Raw genomic sequence first — 17,425 nt, forward strand, 5'->3', positions numbered from 1 at the left:
ATACAAAACCAAATATTTAACTAAATAAAATAAATTCCCAGACACTTGGTCTAACCCATGACATCACTGGTGATGTCAGCAAGATCTTAAAATCAGGAAATGGTTCAGTGCCTCCATTTTGTCTCCTGGCCGCATGGTGGGTGAGTATGGTAGGTTAGAACCTAAGCTAATCTATAACTCAAGAAACAATAAATAATAAACTTAAATACTTTTCTGTCTTGATTGAACCTTAAATGACAGCAATTTGACTGGCTAAACAAACAAATGACAAGTATGACAGGAAATACAAAGTTTAATGGAGACAAAATGGAGGTCTCACCCACTTTTTCACAGCGTCTAGAGACTATTCAGATAAAACAATCTTAGGACTACTTTCCTCCTCTGATCTTAAGATTTGATATATCTGATACTGACATAGTCAAAACTCTTTTTTTAACCAGGAAAAATTAAGCTAAATAATTTGGGTTTGGATATAAATAGCTTGACTCAACCAGTGAATACTGAACTGTGTTACTATTGAACATACTGTATGTTTGTATGCTAAGTCCTTCATATATTTTAAGTTAACATCCGGTGTCATTTATCTTTCTTCGTAGGCTCAAGTGAAACATGCGTGCTGAGGTTCCTTGAGCTTCAAAGAAATCTCGGTATGATGTATGCTGAAATACTGTTGGTATCGCTCGTTACTTTTGCATTTGTTTCTTTCATAAAGTATGTTTATATTGGCGTGCTGTATTTGCCGCAGATCTGGGCTGATGTTGATCCTCTCTGCTGACCTGCTGCTGTGGCTGAATGCGGTAACAGAGGACTCCATCCATGAGGAGATCGAGTTAGAAAGAGAAGACAGCAACACGAGCTTACCTAAAGCAGACATGTCTGATTTAGCAAGTAAATAATATGACAAACATAAATCTTTGTGCAACGAAGAAAAACTTCATCTGTATTTTGATAATCAATGAATCATTTTCAATCAATCAATTGATCGTTTAATGACCACACGACAGAGTTCGGTGGAATTTGCTTTTAGTACAGCATGTATGGAAGCTCATATCACTGTGTAGACATATTACAGATAACAGTTTAACAAAGGACTGGCACAACAAACAATATACGTGAATTTGCATAACAATATTTACAGACAGCATATACACTGACATGACATTTAAAGTGCAGGTGCATCAGGTAGGGATTATTGCAAAGATTATTGCAGGGTGTTCAGGCTCTTTATGGCAGTGGGGAAGAAGCTGTGTTTGAAACGGGATGTTTTAGTGGACAGTGATCTATAGCGACTCCTGTGGGGCATCAGTTGGAACAGGTGGTGAGTAGGGTGAGAAGGGTCAGAGATTATTTTATTTGCCCTTTTGATAGTGCGTTTGATATATAGTGATTCAACTGATGGGAGAGGTTTGCAAATGATCTTGGATGCTTTTTTAACTATGCGCTGCAGTTTTTTTCTTGATTGACTGTCCAGGCTGCTGTACCAGACTGTTATAGATGAGATGAGCATGTTTTCAATGATGGCAGTGTAAAACTGAAGAAGGAGGGATTGTTTGATTATTATTATTATTGCCTGAAGTCTGTGTTTTTGAAGTGTTGAGCTGGAGGTTGTTGTCAGTGGACCAAGTGACTGCTTGGGCAACCTGCTGGTGGTATTTGTCCTCGTTATTCTTGGTTTATGAGTCTGATTATGGTTGTGTCATCTGCATATTTGAGAATGGTGACTGAGCTGTGGTGGGATGTAAGGTGGTTTGTGTCAAGGGAGAAGAGCCAGGGTGAGAGCTTGCAACCCTGGGGGGCGCCTGTGCTGAGGGTCAGGGGTCGAGATGAAAGGCTGTCCATCTTAACCCTCCGTTTTCTTCCCCACAGAAAGATTCTTATCCAGTGGCATATGCAAGGGTCAATGTTCATGTCCATCAGTTTGTTGAAAACATTGACCAGGTTTATTGTATTGAAGGCTGAGCTGAAGTCAATGAATAGTATGCGGGCGTATGTGCTGGGTGACTCCAGGTGATGTAGTGTGTGATGGAGGGCTAGGTTGACAGCATCCTCAACTGACCTGTTGGCACGATAGGCGAACTGGTGACTGTCCATCAGAGGGGTGGTGAATAGTTTCAGGTAGGAGAGAATGATGCGCTCAAACGACTTCATGACCACGGATGTTAGGGCAATTGGTCTGAAGTCGTTGAGGCAGGAGATCTTATTTGATTTTGGCACTGGAATTATAATTGAGTCCTTAAAGCACTGTGGAACTGTACACTGGTGGAGGGAGATGTTGAAGATGTTCGGGAATGTGGGGGCCAGCTGAACTGCACAGTGGTTCAGAACAGCTGAACTGATCTTGTCTGAGCCTGCTGCTTTGAGTCATTTTTAAAGAAAGAATGCTAAAATTCTCTGAATTCTCTTAAATGTGAATATTTTCTTGTTTCTTTAGTCCTCTATGATAGTAGACTGAATATCTTTGGGTTGTGGACTGTGATTGACGTTTTTCACCATTTTATAGACCAAATGACTAATTGATTCATTGAGAAAAGATGTGCTTCTCCTGGTTGCGGCAGCCATAGGCCAGCTCGCCCTCTCCTACTTCTCTCTGGTGGCAGCCCTAGCTGTGGGGACCCAATGGCCTCTGGGGGAGTTAGACCTGTCCTACTCCCTCCTCAGCCTCATGGAGCTCATCCTGCAGAACATCTTCATCATTAAAGGCCTCCACAGGCACCCAAAGCTCCTCGCCAAGAAGAAGGAGCGGAGCAGCATATTCAAGGTACCTGCATTTCATTTGAATGTTTTGTAAACTTGCATGAATCAGTCATTAAAAGGTTTTGTTTAAATGATCAACTAATCTGCCCCACAGCCAAAGAAAAAGGTCGTTGTGCCAGTAGAAGATAAGGGGAAGACTGATATTTCAGTGCTGGATGCATCAGCACCCCCTGTTGTTCAAGCGCATGCTGAGAAAAAGTCCTGGACCAAAAGAGTGGTACAAGAAATCTGTGCTTTCCTCATCCTATCTAATACCATGGTAATGTCATATTTATCAGCTGATTTAAAAAGAAACATTTGCATTTTCAAAAATGTCTGTAACACATCAACGTTCCCTCCTCTTCCAGCTGTGGGTCATCCCTGCGTTTGGAGTCCACCCTCAGTTTGAGAATGGTGTGGGGAAACAGTTTTCACTGACTATATGACTGTAAAAGTAGATAAAACAACATGATGCACATCTCTAAATGATTATATGGCCAAAAGGCTTAGGAAAGGCACCTTAGTTCCAATGAAGGAGAATCTAAATGTTATAGCACACAATCATATTTCAGATATGATGTGTTTGTTTCCAATGAAATGGCAAGAGTTTGTGTTTGTCTTTTTCCTGTTTCAATATGACAGTGCACAAATCCAGCTCCATAAAGAAATGGTTTTCCCAGTCTTGTGTGGAAATCATGCAGACAAGAGATGTGGTTTGAAATCCATCATATTATGTGCAGACTACACGGTAAATGGTTTGACTGTTTGCTTGATTTGGGTTCCTGCCCATTAAGGTGTGGACGGTAATGAGGATGTAGACATACTGGCAAAACAATCACTTAGTAAATCACAAAGCAATTTAGTAAAGCTGAGGCCAATAAATGTGGCAATAATACTGGGATATCAATCACACATGAAGACATCTTAAACACCTTTAATTAAACACTTCAAAATAAAACTCAACTGGATCATGCACACACTGTAATCTGCCTGAATCGGTTCAACATGTGCTACTGAAGTGTGTGTCTAAAAGGAGGATAGCAGCATTAAAAGCATCACATGAGTGAACCTCCTTGGAGAAGCATCATGGGAAATATATCGTCACCTAATCGAATACCTACAATATAGTAAAGGAAACATGATAAGTGGAAGAATTTAGGTGTTTTCTTTCTTTCTTTTTGCACTGCCAATAAATTCAAATGAAGAAGAAGTTTGTTGTGGAAGAACTTGACTGGCCTGCAGAGTCCTGATTCAACCCCATTCAAAATTTTCAAGATGAACTGGAACACTGACTGTCAACCAGAAATTACGCAAACATCACTAAAATCTGTTGGAAAGTCTTCCCAGAAGATTGGAGGCTTATTGAGGATCAGATAAATGTCCGTGGTACTGGAATAAGTTGTTCAACGATCACTTGTGGGTTTTATGTTCACATGTCTACATACTTTTGGCCATATGATGCCATTTTCGCATGATCCTATTTTTTTGTACAGTATCAAACCAATATTTTTACCAGGAATTTACTGTAAATAGATGAGATAATCACATACAATTAAAGCCTAAAGCTCTCAAGATACCATTAATGGGTGTTAAAGGAGGATAATTTGAATATAATTTTACATATTTTTTTTATGTTTTACATCCAGAAATTTGTGCTTTGATGGGGCAGTCTTAAGGATAAATTGGATAATTCTATGAATTTACAAAAGAATACTGTATAAAACAAGCCATTATTTAAATTAGGTAATTTCAAGGTATTTCTGCAATGTTTTTCATTTTTGTGCACATTTATACATTTATTTAGCATTCTAGCAATATTTTTTTTGGTTTTTTTTGTTTTTATTTTACAACAGTTGGACTGTAAAAATGCAGATAACATCTACAATAAATATTTGTATTTTTAAAAAAATTCTTTGTAGAATAACTAAAGGTTTTTTTTTTACCGTTATTTGATGGTAAGTGTTTTTTACTTCTTTTTTTTTACGTTAAATTTAAAGTAAAAAAAAAAACAGAAAGTTGCCTTAACATATTACATTCAGTAATAGTAAAAATCCTGTTAAAAAAAAAACTATAATATTCCATCAAGATGTTTTCTGGCAAAAATGAGCCTTAATGTTCTTTTTGCTCAGCAGTGGTTTTCGTCTTGGAACTCTGCCATGCAGGCCATTTTTGCCCAGTCTCTTTCTTATGGTGGAGTCATGAACACTGAGCTCAACTGAGGCAAGTGAGACCTGCAGTTCTTTGGATGTTGTTGTGGGGTCTTTTGGTCGGCTGGCCACTCCTGGGAAGGTTCACCACTGTTCACCATTTGTGGATAACGGCTCTCCCTGTGGTTCGCTGGAGTCCCAAAGCTTTAGAAATGGCTTCTCAATTAATTTCTCCTGAATTTCTTTGGAAACTTTCTCTCTGCATGATGTCTAGCTTTTGAGGATCTTTTGGTCTACTTCACTTTGTCAGGCAGGCCAGGCTATTTAAGTGATTTCTTGATTGATTGAGAACAGGTGTGGCAGTAATCAGGCCTGGGTGTGGCTAGAGATATTTAACTCAGGTGTGATAAACCACAGTTATGTTTTAACAAGTGGGGACTGTTTTTTCACTGTATTTTGTGTTTACTTGTGTTATCTTTTAACATTTGTGACAAACATGCTAATATATACATATACACACACTCCGAATAATAACTATTAACTACTGTGAGAGACTGGACTTCACAAAATTTTTTGCAGTCTTTATAACATAAAACTTATATTGTTATTGTGCGGAGAACAGATGAATTGAGGAAAATGGCTCATTTACACGAATGGTTTCAAGTTCTACTTCATGCTTGGGTTGAGACATGGCAAGATTCTTATGAAGACTTACGAAATACTAGACATGACAATCATACATATCACATTATATCCTCTGGATTCAGATCTCACTTAACAGCACACTGAGTTTGGTTAAGCAACAGGATAGAAGATAGATGTATTAAAGAATTCTTCAGGCTGTTGCGTTTAGATTGAGGGACTCTAAATCGTCCATTAGAGGGCAGCAGTTGGTATTCTCCGTTTATAACATGCGAGGAGTCAGAAGAGATACTTTTAGCAAGTCTGCGCATGCTCTTGTTGTGAGCTACTTGAAAGGATGTGTGTTACAGGCTGGCCAATAATCTTTGCACAAATTTGGATTTGATTATATAGTTTAGTTTTAAGTTTCACAGATAGGCTGCTGAGCCAGGCCTGTTTTATTAGTATGTAGTACAGCATACAAATAAAATTATTAATGTTATTATCATTACCCCACTCTGGTATCCGTGATAGTGTGTTGAAGCACGAAACAAAGTCAAACAGTCAGAAAATTTGGATTGTGGAAATACCACTTAAAATGGCCAGTCTAGTACAGATGGACAGGCAAGACATGTTTTCACTATGTTTAATGCAATTTAAAAAATGTTTTGTCAAATATATTAGCAGTACATGTTACAGTGTCTTCTGGGGACAGTGCGGAATTTGTCCTGTGTTGATTAGGAGGAAGCTGGATAAACAGAGTGACCAGACTGAAAAACATCCTTTTACTTCAAGGAAAAGGCATCACCCTGTTCATCAAAGGTATGGATTTAAAACTGAGATTGAAAGCAATGTTAAATTGTTTGATTTTATTAGACTGAGATTAAATATTTTTAAACCTTTACTGAGTCAGATGATGTTCTCTGAGCACCGCACTTTTTCATCAGTACTCTAACTCACAAAGTCAAACTCATTCACACAAGGAGCTGCCCAGTACAACCAGTATGATCCAACTACACACTAGCTCTAGTTACCTTCCTCCAGGGCACTTCAGCAGTGTACAGTGAGGGAGGGAGAACTTTATGGAGGGTTGGTGAGAGCTGTTGGGACTAAACCAAACTGACTGATGAAACAAAACACTGAGCTGAAAGCTACAAACTGTTGATTCTCAGTTGGATCAGTAGGACTAGTAAAGCTTTACCACTACAGGGAGTCATCTTATTTTCTGTGCACATCCAGATATCACGTGATGGACCTTTAGCTTGTGATATTCTCTGTGTGGACAGACATAACGTGAGCTCATTCTTCATGATTCCTCCACAGAGTGGACCGGGAGAGCTCAGAGGTTCCCAGTGGTCAGTCTGCCCAGCAGCATCAAACACACCTGGACTCCATATTTATGGTCTGTACATGTACAACAACTATTTTCCCATCTTTTCTGTTCAAAATCATCTCCATGCCGCACTTTGTAGACCAGTCGATTGTCAGTCTGTCCAACATGGATCTGATGTTTGCTTCATGATTTCAGTTTGATTGTGTCATTCATATAGTTTTCTGTTCCAGCTGCTGGAGGAGAATATCGTCACATTTGTGAAGAATGAGCTTAAGAAGATGCAGAAAATTCTGAGTTCAGATTACCCAGAATGCTTAGAGAGCCAAAGTGAGGATGAGGAGGTGTTGGACGGTGAGGAGGAAGAGCAGAGAAAGAGCAGCAGAGAGGCATTTCTGAAGATCACACTGCACTTCCTGAAGAGAATGAAGCAGGAGGAGCTGGCTGACCGTCTGAAGTAAGAGGATTTCTATAAAGATTTAACATGCTGGATAAATAAGACATTTACTGATGTCCGAAGAGATGAAGATGGAGGAAAATATATCTGACATTAAATTAAATGTTGAAATATTTACTTTATACTTAATTTATTGATCTTATTTCTTGTGTGTTCATTCAGGGACTCCTGCTGGCAGGTGCCAACTTAAACTCAAGTCTAACCTGAAAAAGACGTTCCAGTGTGTGTTTGAGGGGATTGTTAAAGCAGGAAACCCAACCTTTCTGAATCAGATCTACACAGAGCTCTACGTCACAGAAGGAGGGACTGCAGATGTCAATGATGAACATGAGGTCATACAGATTGAAACAGCATCCAGGAAGCCAGACAAACCAGAAACAACAATCAGACCAGAAGACATCTTTAAAGCCTCACCTGGAAGAGATGAACCAATAAGAACAGTGATGACAAAGGGAGTGGCTGGCATTGGGAAAACAGTCTTAACGCAGGAGTTCACTCTGAACTGGGCTGAAGACAAAGTCAACCAGGACATACAGTTCACATTTCCATTCACTTTCAGAGAGCTGAATGTGCTGAAAGAGAAAAAGTACAGCTTGGTGGAACTTGTTCATCACTTCTTTACTGAAACCAAAGAAGCAGGAATCTGCAGGTTTGGAGAGTTCCAGGTTGTGTTCATCTTTGACGGTCTGGATGAGTGTCGACTTCCTCTGGACTTCCACAACAATGAGATCCTGACTGATGTTACAGAATCCACCTCAGTGGATGTGTTGCTGACAAAGCTCATCAGGGGGAAAATGCTTCCTTCTGCCCGCCTCTGGATAACCACACGACCTGCAGCAGCCAATCAGATCCCACCTGAGTGTGTCGGCATAGTGACAGAGGAGGAGAGGACATAAGGAGGAGTACTTCAGGAAGAGATTTAGAGATGAGGAGCAGGTCAAGCCTCCACATCATGTGCCACATCCCAGTTTTCTGCTTGATCACTGCTACAGTTCTGGAGGATGTGTTGAAAAGCAGAGTGGGAGGAGAGCTGCCCAAGACCCTGACTAAGATGTACATCCACTTCCTGGTGGTTCATTCCAAACTGAAGAACATCAAGTATGATGGAGGAGCTGAGACGGATCCACACTGGAATCCAGAGAGCAGAAGGACGGTTGAGTCTCTGGGAAAACTAGCTTTTGAGCAGCTGCAGGTGGGCAACCTGATCTTCTATGAATCAGACCTGACAGAGTGTGGCATCGATATCATAGCAGCCTCAGTGTATTCAGGAGTGTTCACACAGGTCTTTAAAGAGGAGAGAGGGCTGTACCAGGACAAGGTGTTCTGCTTCATCCATCTGAGTGTTCAGGAATTTCTGTCTGCTCTTCATGTCCATCTGACATTCATCAAGTCTGGAGTCAATCTGTTGGCAGAAGAACAAACAACATCCAAGAAGTCTGAAACAAGAAAAGCCAAATCTGCACATTTCTACCAGTGTGCTGTGGATGAGGCCTTACAGAGTCAAAATGGACACCTGGACTTGTTCCTCCACTTCCTCCATGGTCTTTCTCTGCAGACCAATCAGACTCTCCTACAACTCCTCCTGACACAGACAGGAAGTAGCTCACAGACCAATCAGGAAACAGTCAAGTACATCAAGGAGAACTTAAGTGAGAATCTGTCTCCAGAGAGAAGCATCAATATCTTTCACTGTCTGAATGAACTGAATGATCATTCTCTAGTGGAGGAGATCCAACGTTACCCGAGTTCAGGAAGTCTTTCCACAGATGAACTATCTCCTACTCAGTGGTCAGCTCTGGTCTTCTTCTTACTGTCATCAGAAAAAGATCTGGATGTGTTTGACCTGAAGAAATACTCTGCTTCAGAGGAGGCTCTTCTGAGGCTTTTGCAAGTGGTCAGAGCCTCCAACAAAGCTTTGTAAGTACACAGATAGTTGGATGTATTGAAAAGATTTTAAGAGATGTTTTACAGAGGATAGACAATTAAATTATTGATCCACATTAATTAGTCCACACTGTACATTGAAAACTCTCAGGTCAGATCATGTTTGTCTCAACTGATTAAGATATTACTCTAAACTATAAACCCCACACAGTTTAACCCTTAGGAGTCTTGGGCTATTTTGGCCGTTTTTGCATACTTTTGAATTTGCCTCTGTATGCCACTTTAATGTTGCTGCTGTGTTTAACAGCACAAGATAACCTATATGACCTGACAATTATTTTTTCAGTTTGACATGTTTTATCATCATATTGGACCCCAAAAAACACACAAAACAAATAAAATCCCATTTGGAAAATTGTAGTATTTTTACTATAAGAAACACAAACATGTTCAACAAAGCATCTTAAAGGTTGCAAATGTAAACACAGGTTGCAAATGTGAACATATAATGGTAACACTGAGATAAAATCTAAACTTTCTAAACTCAATTAAACAAAAAGTAAGGAAATTTGTGTTTGGTAGATTATTTCGTTGTTCTAACAATGCTTCTTGGCAATAAATCTGATACCGTTGGAAAGCCTGTTTATTTGTAAGGAACATGTATTTGTGGGATGAGCAGCAGAGCTGAGTATGTGGGTTGCACCCATGAAAAATGTGCCAAATTTTCTCTGCCAATGCCAAACAGCTTATTCTGCCATTGACTCGTTTGGTGTTTGGTGGATTGGATGATTGAAACATATGAGAGGCCGACAGCATGTCTTGTGTTTTCTTCCAAGTAACTTTATATACCCCAAAACCCTAATACAGGACACTTCTAGTCTCTGACCAATAGGTGGCAGAGATGTACACTGAACCTGAAGAACTGAAACCAGACCTGCCAGTCCTCACTGAGACCACGGTGTCCTCGCCTCCTGTTTTTAGTCATATATATACAGTATATGTGTATATTAGAGCTGCAAGTAACCATTATTTTTATTATCTACGAGTCTGTTGATTATTTTCTGGATTAATAGATGACTCGTTTGGTCTATAAAATGTCAGAAAATGGTGAAAAATGTTTCCCAAAGTCCAAGATGACGTCCTCAAATGTCTTGTTTTGTCCACAACACAAAGATATTCAGTTTACTGTCATAGAGACTAAAGAAACCAGAAAATCTTCACATTTAAGAAGCTGGAACCAGAAAATCTTAGTATTATTTCTTATACATTGACTCAAAAAGATTAATCAATTATCAAAATAGTCGGTGATAAATTTTCTGTTGATTGACTCAATTAATCATCTAATTGTTGCTCTGGTGTGTTGAGTTAACTTTATTGCCTTATTTGCCTCAGTGAGCTGACTGTGTAACAGGACAGACAGGACAATATTCAACACAACATGCTACTAATAAAACATATACATGTATGTATGTATGGACATTTTAAAATACGCAAAGTACCATAAATATAAAAGATAAGCTAAAAACTATAAACTTTAAAGTCAGAGGTTTGTAATGCAGAGGTTAAATAACCCAAACATGTTAAAATAGCATAAATAATTATAAAGAAGCATAAACTAAAAAAACAAGATGTACCTTTAAAGATCCACAGGGAGTGTGTGTGTGTCTGTGTCTGTCAGCAGCTCACTGACCTGCTGACCTTCACTCCTCCTCCTCTTCCTCCTCTTTGATCAGAGCGTCTCCTCTTCATCATCTCAGATCTGTTTAGCAGACTGAAGCCATCACTCTGTATCTGTGTTACTGTTGTTCATTCAGTGATGGAGGAAGAACTCAGACCCTTTACTTAAAGGACCAGTTCACAATATTTCCAGTGTGTTAAACCAGAACTCAGGTGTCCATATGAACAGTGAAAGAGGTTTTCCTCGCTGTAATCATTCCTCCTGTTCAGGGACGGAGCTAGACTGTCAGCACAGAGGGGGCCAAGTATTCTCAAGGGGCCCTTCTAATAAAGTCATTTTAAAATTCACAGCTGTAAAATAGCTGATATGTCCTATCCATAATCACAAATTGTTATTGACCCAAGCAAGCCTATGTCTATGAAAACATACAGTGAAGCCACAAGCTTGTTCTGAAGAACAAAAAAGAAAATAGGTTGCCAGCTGGTTCAAATGTTTCAGCACTGAGGACAGCAGGCGGCGCTCTACATACATCTATTGATGAACGGTTCAACACCATCAATAGACAGAAACAAGCCAGATGCGCTGTCTCAGCACCATGTCTGTCTTACATGATAATAACATAAACATAAAGTAGAGACGGCAGTCTACAACACTACAAGATCTATTCAAATACAAAGTGGACAGTTTACAACACCACAGGCAGTGACACAGACAGGAGCTGAGATGCGGTAAACGAGGAGTTAAACAACAGATAAATCTAATATTCTGACTGATTTCTTCATAACCAAAATTTAAGGTAATAAAGACTAATTATGGATGTTTCACTCACCAGTTGTTGTCCCTGCTCAGCCTGCTGTAGTTTAGTATAACGTTAGTCCATTTGTCAGTATGATCAACAAAAGAACCATAAACAACTTTCTTCATTTATTAGAAAGATTTCTTTTTCATGACGTTATTTCCTCCATTAAACTGTTTCTTGCTGACAGACAGACTCTTCCTGACTTTAATTTTATCCATAATAACAGTTAAACACATTTATATTTTACATCATTTATCGTCATTTCCATTCACATGTGAGGCTGAAAATTCCTGAGCGTCGGGTTTAATATGAGTTACATCATTTCCATTTGCCCTGAAACATTTAGCCAAATACATATTTTCCAGTGTTCAGAAGAAATGATCATATTCTGGGTTATTGAATGATGAATTCACTATCAAGATTATCAAAAAATACAGATGCAAATAATCAATAAATAGTATAAACACATTCTGCGAGTAGAAATGGTTCCTGTGCCTCTGAGCAGGACACAGTATAAATGCAGAATGCAGGTTTTTATTTAGGTGTTTGTTAAACAGGTAACAGGCTGCAGAGAGGAAACAGCTGCTGCAGTGATAACTGTGAACCTTTATTAGTATTAACACAGTGCACATGTGTACAGACACAAACTCCATCAGAAGTTTCTACAGCTGTTAAAGCCGACTGACAGCTGATCCAGCTGTGAGCAGCTGTCGCCGTCATCAAAAACGGACGTCGCTTCACATGACGCTTCAGAGGAGAGGACGTCTCAAGTCTCTTAAAACAAATTTCCTCGTTTCCTCTCCTCGCTCGGTTTCCTTGCGTCTCTCCTGCATCCACGTTGGAGGGACTAAAACGCAAGGAAAACACGCCAGTGAGGGAAACGTGGATGCAATCGAAGAGATTTGGGATGCACCCATGGATGTATTATAAGAGTTCTTATACATCCATGGATGCACCCAGCAGCAGGCAGCTTGCTAACGTCATCGGTGTGCTGCGTGCGTCGGGTTGGCGTTAGACAGTGAACCCGGAAGAGCGGGATAATTTGAGCTACTGACCAGAGAAGTTGAGAAAGCAGAGTCTCCGTAGAGTTGGAAAAGTTTGGCATCATTATTGTTTCGCTGGAACGAGATGTCCGTGTCTCTGAGAGCACTCTGGAGGTGAGTGAGCATCTAGTTGCAGATGTTAATGACGGAAAACGAGCCGCGTCGGAATCGAGAATCGGAAATAGAGTTGAAAGATGAAGGAGTCCAGGTGATGTCAATCTGCTTAATGAGCTGAGCTGAACTGCTTTTTTGTCAATTTCATGCAATTGACAGACTAAACACCAAAATCTGACCTGGCATTGCTGTGTGACATGTTAGTTCAATGCATAGCATGTCTGTCTTATGAACATGAGGGTGTAGGTTCAATTCCACCCATTGCTGATTTTAATCTTGCAAGATTTTTCAATAGCTAGTATTCAGCTTCCAGTTATGCAATCTAAATTTGCTTTCAGCAATCACACGCAATTTCTACAGAAATTGCACTTTCTAGTTTATTATTATTATTATTATTATTATTATAATTATTATTATTATTGTTCCGTACGTTTTTTGCAAGCTTTCAACTCCTCCATACTTTGAGCGACAGAAACCATACAAATATCAAAATGTTCAGCTCTTTAAGGACATTCAGGCTATCTATCAGCCAGCTTTCTACCTTAATCCAGTGATTTTATATATTTTTTTTAAATATTAAAATTTATAATGGAAAGTCTATGGGAGGAATGTTTGAAAGCTAATATCTCAAAAACTAAAAGTGCTAAACTGCTCATATTTGATATACAGGTGTCCCATCTGGAAAGGCTTAACAGATCAAAACATGGTATCAATAGCGCCACCATGTGGTCAGTAATTAAATATTTTGCGTTTTGGCTAATAACTCATGAAGGATAAGACCTATCAAAAAATATTTGGTGAGCATGTTCCTTGCATTATGCTGAGTAGACTAATATAGACCACGCCCATTTGCGCCTATAAAGTTCTTCCGCCATTTTGTTTTTTTTAATAAACACATGTTTTGCTTCTGTTGGCACATATTTCATTCAAACTTGGTACATACCATGTTTAGAGGACCCCGAACAAAACCTATTCACTTGTTTTCAGATATGTCTTACGGTTTGTCTGTTATTGGTAAGCAAAGTTTTGAAGGTGTGGCCTAATGCACTTAATGGTCAATAACTCCTCAATAGTGAATTGGATTGTGACCAAATTTGGGAATGTTGTACACAAGGTGACCTTACAGAAGTGTGTAACATTTCATAAAATTCTGCCCAAAAGGGCCCTAATAACATGTTATTTCAGCAATTCTGTTGTCTTTAATGAAATGAAACTTGGTACACAGGTTTTCCATGAGAATCTGCACCACATACTGGATCATGGCACCAATAGTCCCACCTTGTGGTCATGAATGAAACTCTGTCATGCTACTTATTAACTACCAAATCTCTTAAATGTAACATGCCGTGGTAATCACATTGTATTTGTACAGATGGGTATCCTGAACAAGTGTTTAGTATTTTAAGCTATGCTTTTCGATTTCTTCCAGTTTTCAGCATTCACACGCATTTTCCGCAGGAAATGCATTTCTAGTTTTGTTTGTTCTTTGTTCTTTTCGTGGTTTCTGCATCCTCACAGTGATGTAACGTGACTCACTGCTGCAGTTAAAATAGAGAGAAGTCACAGTTAAGAACCACACAGATGTTTATCTGAAGTCTGTTTGTTGGATTTAAACCAGAGTCAAAGTTTATCTTTGTGACATGGTTGTAGTTAAAGTCATGTAAACTAATAAGAAGCTACTAAGTTGAGAGGAAGGACTGGGTTTATTATACTGTGTATGTGTGTGTGTCTCCAGTGTTACTGGTTTACCTCTCACACTCCAGAAGATGAGGACGGAGCAGAGTCTCTGATATCTGACTGGTCTAAAGTTGATCCTCCAGACTTCAGTAATGAACCTGGACCCTCAGACACAAAGTAAGAGACTGTTTCTACTGTAAACTGACCTGAAGATGATTCAGTGTTGAAATGTAATTTAAAAACAAATCCACACTCTACTACAACCATCTCCATCAGTTATCAGTGAGAGTCTGAAGATCTTTTGCAGCAGGTTTAGTCATCTAAATATAAAGTGGCAGCTGATGTGTTTAACAAAGCTGCAGCTCATAAAATGTCTGTAAATGATACAAACTACATGCAGGCATCAGACTCTACAAACACATCGTGAGTTTACAGGAGATAAATGTTCAGGATGTGTCTCATATTCATTCACAGAGTTTACACATGTAGAAGTTCAAATCTCTTTGCTCTCACATGTTTTCAGCTGTAGATAAAAAGAAGCACAGACCACATATTCATAGTGTGTACATTGTTTTTTTTGTATTTAAACACTTGTTTGTGAAAATACTGTAAAGGTTTGATGTCCCCTGAAATGATGAAGGCTTTAAGGTGGTTCAGCATTAACAGTTAGAAACAAAAGGTCCAGTTCTGACACAAACACCTAACGGTGTTGGGGAGTAGTTAACTACATGTAGTTCAATTACTAGTTTAACTACAGTCTGCAGTACTTGGGTGGTAGTTTAACTTTTTCAGCAGTTAACTACTATGGTTCATGTAGTTTAGGTAGTTAATTACAAACCACATATTCATAGTATTCTCATGATGTTTTTTGCTGTACAATATGGCACAAAGCCACAGCTCATTGGACACAGTCTGTCATAGCAATCACCTGCTATTTGATTAAAATCACCCGTAGTTTGTGACCAAGATGTCTGTGATTGAATAGTATGAAATTCCTTGGAAATTTAGCATTTTCCTGATTCCACCTCAACAATTGCTCCCAATCGTCTCCTTAAAACACATCCTCAGGCTGCCTAAGTGAGGATTGGCCTGCCCTGGTCCCTAAATCAAACACACCTACACTTTACTCAGTGTCAGTTCAGTTATACCTCTGTGTAACAATATGAGATTACAGACTCAGATTGTGATCATTTCCTGTGATGTAGTTTGGATATAGTTGAACTACTTTTTGAAAGTAGTTTTAGTTTGACAAGCTGAGTGTTTCTGACAGTAGTTAAGATGTAGTTGAACTATTTTCATTGTGCAGTATTAGTTTGGTAAACTAGAGATTTAAAGTAGTTTCCCCAACACTGACACCTAAACTGTGTTTCTAAATTTTAACACGTACATTTCCATGACAACTGAGAAAACGCAATCCGATAGAAAGCTCCAGAACAGCTACTGAGTAAACTTGTGGTGAGACGTTTTTACTGAAGATCCTCTTGAGTCTTTCTGACACTTAAACGACTGCAGCCAAACTGGCCTTTTTGTCGAACCAGTCAGATCCAGTAACACAGAATGAGTTTCTACTAGCAGACAGACAGAAACACAACTGTTCTCTTATCAGTGTTCTCTGATTTTACCAGAGAGCCAAGATGACGGAGATGGACCTTCTCAACATTCTGGAGGATTTAAATGATGAAGAATTTAAGAAGTTCAAGTGGTCCCTGAAGTATGAAAAGGTGGGCGACATCCCACCCATCAAAGAGAGCCAGCTGTCGAAGGCAGATATGCCAGACACAGTGGATCTGATGGTGCAGAATTATAAACTTTCTGAAGCTGTGGAAGTGATCAAGAATATTTTAAAGAAGATCAGGAGGAACGATCTGGTGGAGAAGTTGCCAAACATCAGCTCAGGAGCAGAAGGTCAGTCACAGGAAGAGACAAACATGACATCACATCCAGACAGCAGATCTGTGAGGAGAAACAACCTGTTTCTTTATATTTTTCATAATTTTAGAAACAGTCCAGACAGTATTTGGACAGTTTGTTTTAGTTCTTCAGGCTCAGTGCTTCAGCACATTCAATATAAAAGAGAAAGAGAGAGAGAGAGGTTTCGTTTGGCAGTAAATACATTTAGAGGCTAAATGACTGAGCAGCAAGATGGACGGTGGAAAAAGAGGAAGGGTGGAGCAGAGAGGGAAAGAGAGAAAAAGAAAGGGGCTTGCAGGTGATGCAGCTAAATGCCGCCATGTTAGTCAGTAAATAAACAAGCTACCTAGCTAACATTTGCTAGCTAGCTAAAGTAGTTAATGTTACCGATGCATCATCATGGTCTCCTGTCAATGTTAAAGCTGCCAAGAAACTGGACAATCAATAATAAAAGTGGTTGTTCCCTTTATAATTTCCTCAAAACATTGATGGCATAATTGGCATAACTAGTCTAGTTAATGTGGTCGATATTATTTGAAAATTTATGCATTTTGGTGAAAATCAGTCAGTGAGTTCATACTTTGAGCTCACAACGTCTTCTGTCACTATTCAGGCTGCTGTAATTAGTTGAAACTTAAAGATCTGTGTTATTTAATGTTTGTGTTGGTTAAAGGGCTTTTTTAACCTATGATGGGTAACTGTTAGTGTATATCAGTAAACTGAGGATGGTATTGTGCAGTTGTTAACTGTATTATATTGGTACATTAAAGATATGCTGTGCTGTGTTTTTGCCTTTTTCTTTTTGAAGGTGGAGGGAGTAGCACTGGTGCCACAGTAGTACAGAAGCCCACTACTTCAGAGCAACCTGCAGGTACAAGACATTTTCTATTTGTTAGTGTATTAGTTGTTTATTTAGTTATTTACTATTTAATAATCATTGGTCAAAAGTTAGTCCTTGTGTCGTCTCCCTCCTTATTGATATGCAGCTTTGGTTTTATTTGAGGTTCATAACAGTACATTATACTAAGAAG

At 39.1% G+C, this 17,425-nt stretch overlaps 3 protein-coding genes across 3 annotated transcripts in view; all 3 read left to right on the top strand.

Annotated features, from left to right (window-relative positions):
• LOC137197494 (NACHT, LRR and PYD domains-containing protein 12-like) overlaps nt 1-17,425 on the top strand; it is a 316,885-nt gene that overhangs the window by 225,557 nt on the left and 73,903 nt on the right. The gene's annotated exons all lie outside the window — the stretch shown is intronic.
• On the top strand, nt 1,665-3,342 carry LOC137196546 (proton channel OTOP3-like). The gene is made up of 3 exons (XM_067609212.1): nt 1,665-2,758; nt 2,849-3,013; nt 3,102-3,342. Exons 1-3 carry the CDS (start codon nt 2,663-2,665, stop codon nt 3,177-3,179), a joined length of 339 nt encoding a protein of 112 aa, XP_067465313.1. The 5' UTR covers nt 1,665-2,662; the 3' UTR covers nt 3,180-3,342.
• LOC137197550 (NLR family CARD domain-containing protein 3-like) lies at nt 6,100-8,184 on the top strand. Its single transcript, XM_067611045.1, has 4 exons — nt 6,100-6,125; nt 6,825-6,903; nt 7,065-7,288; nt 7,467-8,184. The coding sequence occupies exons 1-4, from the start codon at nt 6,100-6,102 to the stop codon at nt 8,182-8,184; spliced, it is 1,047 nt and encodes a 348-aa protein (XP_067467146.1).

Source organism: Thunnus thynnus, chromosome 14 (assembly GCF_963924715.1).
Source record: "Thunnus thynnus chromosome 14, fThuThy2.1, whole genome shotgun sequence".
NCBI classification, from domain to species: Eukaryota; Metazoa; Chordata; class Actinopteri; order Scombriformes; family Scombridae; genus Thunnus; species Thunnus thynnus.

Coding starts and splice junctions, on each gene's coding strand:
- LOC137196546 (XM_067609212.1), top strand. CDS start 2,663: ATGGAGCTCATCCTGCAGAACATCTTCATCATTAAAGGCCTCCACAGG. Junction 2,759..2,848: donor AGCGGAGCAGCATATTCAAG/GTACCTGCATTT, acceptor TCTGCCCCACAG/CCAAAGAAAAAGGTCGTTGT. Junction 3,014..3,101: donor TCATCCTATCTAATACCATG/GTAATGTCATAT, acceptor CTCCTCTTCCAG/CTGTGGGTCATCCCTGCGTT.
- LOC137197550 (XM_067611045.1), top strand. CDS start 6,100: ATGGCCAGTCTAGTACAGATGGACAG. Junction 6,126..6,824: donor AGTCTAGTACAGATGGACAG/GCAAGACATGTT, acceptor ATTCCTCCACAG/AGTGGACCGGGAGAGCTCAG. Junction 6,904..7,064: donor ACCTGGACTCCATATTTATG/GTCTGTACATGT, acceptor TTTCTGTTCCAG/CTGCTGGAGGAGAATATCGT.